The following is a 6,438-nucleotide window of genomic DNA, read 5'->3' as shown; positions in this document are numbered from 1 at the left end:
GAATTCCTCTAGATAATTAGTAGTAGTATATTAGTAAAAATGTTAACTTCTTATTTTGATTTTAGCTTCTTATTTTTGTTTTCGTAGTTGTGTAGTATTTTAGTAGCTTAATTTTTTTTAAATGTGAAAAATAAGAAAATCGAAAAAATTAGAAAAATTAGACTTTTCCCGACGGTGAATCTCCTATACAGTTTTTTTGAGGGATTAAAGTCTAAACAAAAATCCAAAAAAATGTCTTTTAGTTTTCTTTAGGCAGTAATAATCCCTCGTAGTTTTTCTTTGTGCCTCGGTTCTCTTTCCATAGAACGTAATCTGAACCGGGTAGTAGTTTTTTAAATTTTTTTGAGTAGGACTTAGGAAAAAGTGGAGGAAGAAAGATGAGATTCCTAGGTCCCCTTGACTTGTTTGATAGTAGCATATTCAGGATTTGACATGTGTAGTGTCTTCCCTATGTTTTGAAATTGATCATGATACCATTATAAATTGATGGCATGTCTCGTGATGCCTATGTCTCGTATTCTTGACTTATGTTCACTTTGTGCTTAATGCTTAATATCTTGTGGCTCCGTGAATACTTGCATTAATTTGAGAGTCGAAATGAGACCGTACTTAGTGAGTCATGTTCCATGTGTAAAGCGAGATTTTTGTGTAGTCCATGTCATTGTACTTGTGTCTAGAACTTGCCCGGTATATGAGTCGAAGCAAAACTTAGGTGAGGCTTGGTTTGAAAAATGATTTTAGGTTCTCTTTGTTCTTTTTGAGCTTAATGTTGATCACAAGCCTATATCCCTTTTTATTCTTAATTTATATTATTTTGATCATTTTTCCTCTTAAAGCACTTTAACTGTAATATGAGCGCTAAAAGAAGTAAGAAGAAAATTTGGGTGGCTTTCGAGTGGAACAAATGAAAGGAAGAAAGGTGCACTTGTTTTGTAAAAGAATACACCACTAGTGAAAATTGTAAAAAGAAAAAAATGAAAAAAAAAAGAAGGAAAAATATAGATGAATAAATTGTCATCTTGTTCTTGCTAGTGGGTATAAATTAAAATAGTGCCTAAAGAAAGAGAGAATGTTGTTAGGGATGATTTTAATTGTGAAATTGAAGTTGGAATTGAAGAATTTGCACTTACAGTTGATTATGTGATGTGTTAAAGTGCTTAGGAGGGTTTGTTTTTAAAGTCTGAATCTTAATTATTCAGATCTTAATCATTAAGTGTGTTTGTTTTTATTACTTCACCACCACTTAATGGGTCTGAATAGGTCTGTATGATTAAGATCTATAACAGAGACTTAATATCATTAAGATGCTATCACATATTTATTATTAACTGCCACCACCGCCTAACATTATCAACTACCACCATGCCACCACTACCACCTCCACCACCACCATGCCACCATAATCCTCAATCATAGCCGCCAGCATTATCGATCATCACCATCCACTATCCCCACCACTCTGACCACCATATATCATTCTCACCCATAATCAACACTCATCCACCTCAAACCACAATTGACTACTCCATCACCATCAACAACCACAGCCGGAGCTGCCCATCATTATAACCTACCACCACCCACCCACCACCTTCCTCAGTCACAACTAATACCACCACCTGCCATTATTAACTATCACCACCCACCATCACCATCCTCAATCATAATCGCCACCATTACCAATCACTACTAGCTACTAGCACGAACCACCATCATAAACCAAAACTACCACAAACTACCGCCTCTAGTCGGCATTCACCCGTTAGCCATCACCACAAAAAAGTATCATACTTTAAAAAGCTATATATATTTTATTGATAGAATATTAGATTAGTTAATATTTCATTTGAATTTTATGTTTATTAATTTTCAAATAAAGATAAATTTTATACGTTCAGATGTTAAAAATCAAACAGTCTTAATTATTTCTGTTCAGGTCTTAATACAAATCTTAATGTATTCGATGTGTATTCAGATTCAGATGTCTTAATCTTAATACACTTCTTGATATTCAGATGTGTATTCAGATTCAGACGTCTTAATCTTAATAAAAACAAATGAGGCTTAGTCATTATTCCTAAATATATGCTACCCGTCCCATAGTCCACATTACAATCATGAAAAAGTCCTAATTGATTTTAGATCGAGTGAGCCTACATTAGTAGAGATTTACATTAAGGGCAAGCCAATGGTATCAATTGCATGCATGTGACTTCTTTTGTGAGAATGAGCGATTTTTTTGTGATATATATGAGTCCTTAAAATATATTTGAGCATTTGATTTGAATATGTGGATTCAACTTACCCTCTTGTTTGTTGGTGAGGGCACATGGTCTCACGACAGATTGGAAATGTTGTTAACTTCTCTTGTTGGGTGAGTACACGAGTTGAGGGTGCTTAGTGGTAACAAGTCGACTTTTGAGGTAGGGTGATTATGGGTAGGTTGTTGGAATTGGTTGAATTAAAATGATTATACTTGGGCGCATTTAAAATGGGAAGAATGTGAATTTAGTATGCTTATGCATGATTATCGGTATCGACCATAGTCAAGGGTAGAGTGTATGATTAAAAGTTGAATTACTTCTCCCTAGTTAAGGTGTAAGTTGTTGGGGTGTAGTTGAGAGTTCCATTGCTTTAGGGCGAGCAAGAGTTTAAATGTGGGGTGTTAATATTTGGCTTAAAGTATGCGCAGTTATATGCATATCTCCTTGCATTTTATTCATATTTCATGGTTTTTGTATGTGTAATATAATAATTTATTCTAATTCATAGTATTTGTATGTGTAGGAGTCAAGTGAAAGTGAATTGAGAGTTTGCGTGCAAATTGAAGTAAAAACGGAAGAATTTGGAGGAAGTATGACTTTGGTGCCTAGGTTCGCGCCAGGCACCAACCAAAATGCAGTTGACAACAGGCTAAAAAGTTCATTGTCGCCCAAAGGCGGATTTCGTCCTAATTCTGCTGGAACTTGGTAGTTTCGACCCTACACGCCCCAACATGTGTAAAAAGGGTTTTAAACCTAATTTGGAGGGGATCCAACATATTTTTGGGAGGAGAACACGCCATTTTAGACGGGAGAACGAAAGCACGCTTGGAGGAGGCTTCTAACTAGTTTTTCTTCTCTTGTATTCCTTTAATCTCATAGTTTATTAGTTCTAGAGTTGTGGGTGCTACATGAACATTGTAGTTGAAGCTAGAATTTTTTTATTATTTTATCGTATTAGTTTATTTATTCAATCTTGCGCTTAATTATTTGGTTGCTTGATCATCAATTAAATACTATCTACTAATCTTGGATTGAACTCGGGAGAGGAAATTCTAGATTGCATATAAGATTGAGCAGAGCAAGATCTTGAACCTGGGCATCAGGAATGGATTTGCGGTTATGATAGGAATATACCTAATCGTCTTGCTTGGTGAATTATAATTTGTTCTTGTTAATTCTAATTCCGTAGGAATATAGGCGTTAGGTTAGCTTGAATATGCGAGTAGTACTTCGGGAGAATACTACAAGTAATGTTAACCCTGTCAATCAATAAAACAGATAAATTAATTAGATAATTTAAGTGGAAGACTCAACGAGATTGTTAGCTAACCTATAGCTCTGGATACTTTCTCCCATTGAATTCATCTCTAAGATTGCAAATTTGTTTCCTTTAATTTCTTCGTTTACTACTCTGAATTAGTTCTAAATAAATAATCACACTTTAGGAATTGCTTGAATAGGTTAATTCTCTTAGTTTAATTTAATAAATAGTTAATCACAAGTCTTTGTTGGTACGATATGTAGACTTACAATCCTATATTAGACTTACAATCCTATATTACTAGTACGACCACGTATAGTGTTTGGGAGAAGAGAAACAATATATGTAAGCAATTCCCTCTAATAGATCGTGTGGATTGAACGTTCTAGAGTGACATTAGGTACGTTCAATTTTTGAAGGCAATTCAAAGGGAAATGTCAACTATGACTGCTGAAGGAGCAACTTTTGACCATGAAGATATTTTATCAATTTTCATACTATTAAGACTACTACGTACATACTAATTAGTGGAAGTTTCCCAGCCAAAGAAAGTCAAAATATTCCCCAGTCTCCCCCACTCAAACGAACTGGTCAACACACCCCTAAATACCAACGCCACTATAAAAAGTTCCTTGGCAAAGTAAACAAACCCATCATCTTTCCTTCTAAGAATTCTTAAAAACACTTGCCCCTTTTTGTTCAAAGAAAACAAACCATCATTCTTTCTTCTTCTTAGAATTCTTGAAAACACTTCCCTTTTGGTTCACAAGAAAGATGGAGGTTCTTCCTTCAATGGAAACCATCACTCAAAAGCTTTCACTTCTACCAGCAAAGTCACCACCACTAGGCAGGGCAGAGAGGAAATACAGTTGCAAGAGTAGGCTTCCATCATCACCAAGGTCTCAACAACACAGAGATTCATCGCCACACATTTCAAGAACAGTGAGGGCAACAGCAACAAGCCATTATAGTCTGCGGAAACTACATGGATCGGCAAACAAAGAGATTATAAAGAGGGCATTAACACCACCGGCTCGTCGACTAACCTTGAGATGGTTGGATTTTAAGCCAACTCCTAGCCGTCTTTGTAATATGTCTGCTGCATAGTTTTGGTATGTTATAGCCACTTGGGTATAGGATGTGAATTGTGATGTACAAAAGAAACCCAATGAATCAGAATTTCATCTGTTTATTCTTTTCGTAGATGATTGTTAACTTTCCAAGATTGCCAGCCATTTCAGTTTTGGCTAACTCAGGATTTTTTGGTATATAGTGTGTTAAATTGTTTGACCATCTCATATAAAAGTTGTAACGGTTAGAGAGAACACACTTAATTTACTTAATTATGTCCAAGATCTGTCATTTTATGATCACCACAACGGATATACTTTTAATTTTTCAGTCCGAACTAAACCACTTGGAGCTTTAACTTTGTCCAACCCAGATTGTATACCGTACATTCAGTGGTGAAGCCGGGAATTTCTTCAAAGATATTCAAACTTGAAAGAAGTAAAAAAATATTGCCGGCAAAGGGTGTTCGATCAATATATATTATGTACCTCTAAAACTTGATATTTTACCTACATACGTTGTGTAATTTTCGGACAAAGGGTGGTCAATTAACCACTCTTATCAAAATGTAGCTTCGCCCCTGAGTACATTATCGTGTTCGAGCAAAGTCAGATCTAATTGCAGAGAAACGTAGTGAAAGTGGTAAGACATCAATAATAAAATACTCCATTGTTATGTTCACAAGAAGCAGCAGCCATTGTTGGTACTAATGATCTGCAACAATAAATGAGAGAGTTTTTTCAAAAAATTAAGTCAAGAAGGTTAGTTCTCCTGGGGTGGTAAGACGAGGCGGTCTTGGCCTTCCACCAGCTTCGCAGATCGAATTTATGTTCACCAGTTTTTGATCTGGGGAAGGATATCTCTACCCGATAGTTGTATATCTATGCATCATAAGACACGATTTACCATTAAAACATCTACAATCACTAGGTTTGTCGAATACACAATAGGTTTTCGCAAATTATCTGACAAAAATTTGAAGAAACCATACCCGAAAACTGAAAATTGACCCTCCTCAAATGACAAACCTCCCAAGCCAGACTGCAAAACTAACATTTTAATTGGATAAGTTGGGTGGTGATATTCTATAGCTAGATTCAAGTGGTAGCTTTAAGAATAAACAAGAAGAAAGGCATGAATAGTCTATACTGATGAAATTGCTTAAGAATAAACAAGAAGAAAGGCAGGAATAGTCTATACTGATGAATTGCTACTTACATTTCTCTTATCGTAAAGATAAAAGAAGAACTGGCTTGGTGATGATAACTCCTCCGATACATCACTATGAGCCATTGCAACCGCACCATAAACGGATAATGGAAGCACAGGCAGCTCTCCATATCAATGAAGAAGAAAATAGCTTCAAAGAACAGCCCTAAAAAGGGGAAGGAGCCGATATTCCTACACTTGATTTGGGTATTTTATTAGAGAATTCACCCAAAAAATTATTATTTATTTGAATTGGGTGTTGTTGCAAAGAATTAGAAATTCTCTGTACGTCTCTCTCTATCTCACTATCACTAATTTCAGTAATGTAAAGCAAAGGAAAAGAGAGTAGCAATTCCACCATCGACAGCCATTAAAAAGCTTTGAAGCTTTGAATTTGAGTTTGGGTTTTGAAAAATAATTATTTGTTTGGATTGGGTGTTGTTGCAAACAATTGGGAATAGGGTTTGAAGTTTATATCTCAATTTTATGGGTGTTTTGGTGAAGATTAGACTTGATTTTGGCTGAATTTCAGATTGAAACTCGAAGAAGAAGAAGAAGAAGAAGAAGAAGACATGATATACATTTATATTTGCGAAATTTTAGTTATATATATATATATATATATATATATAT

At 35.3% G+C, this 6,438-nt stretch overlaps 1 protein-coding gene and 1 long non-coding RNA gene across 2 annotated transcripts; one reads left to right on the top strand and one right to left on the bottom strand.

The window, feature by feature from the left end:
- The first annotated feature begins 4,155 nt into the window (after positions 1 to 4,155).
- LOC109213449 lies at positions 4,156 to 4,868 on the top strand. Its single transcript, XM_019377246.1, has one exon. It carries the CDS (start codon positions 4,300 to 4,302, stop codon positions 4,630 to 4,632), a length of 333 nt encoding a protein of 110 aa, XP_019232791.1. The 5' UTR covers positions 4,156 to 4,299; the 3' UTR covers positions 4,633 to 4,868.
- Positions 4,869 to 5,450: 582 nt separating this feature from the next.
- Positions 5,451 to 5,930, bottom strand: LOC109213446. The gene is made up of 3 exons (XR_002066018.1): positions 5,815 to 5,930; positions 5,588 to 5,637; positions 5,451 to 5,477 (listed from the first exon to the last, which is right to left on the bottom strand). It is a non-coding gene; the product is annotated as an uncharacterized LOC109213446 (long non-coding RNA).
- Positions 5,931 to 6,438: the final 508 nt, after the last annotated feature.

The sequence above is a fragment of the Nicotiana attenuata genome, unplaced genomic scaffold (assembly GCF_001879085.1).
Source record: "Nicotiana attenuata strain UT unplaced genomic scaffold, NIATTr2, whole genome shotgun sequence".
In the NCBI taxonomy this organism is placed as follows: domain Eukaryota; kingdom Viridiplantae; phylum Streptophyta; class Magnoliopsida; order Solanales; family Solanaceae; genus Nicotiana; species Nicotiana attenuata.
Note: the sequence above shows the minus strand (reverse complement) of the source record. Positions and strands in the feature narration are given on the sequence as shown.

What these genes read in the sequence shown, in the direction of transcription:
- LOC109213449 (XM_019377246.1), top strand. Translation starts at nt 4,300, where the DNA reads ATGGAGGTTCTTCCTTCAATGGAAACCATCACTCAAAAGCTTTCACTT.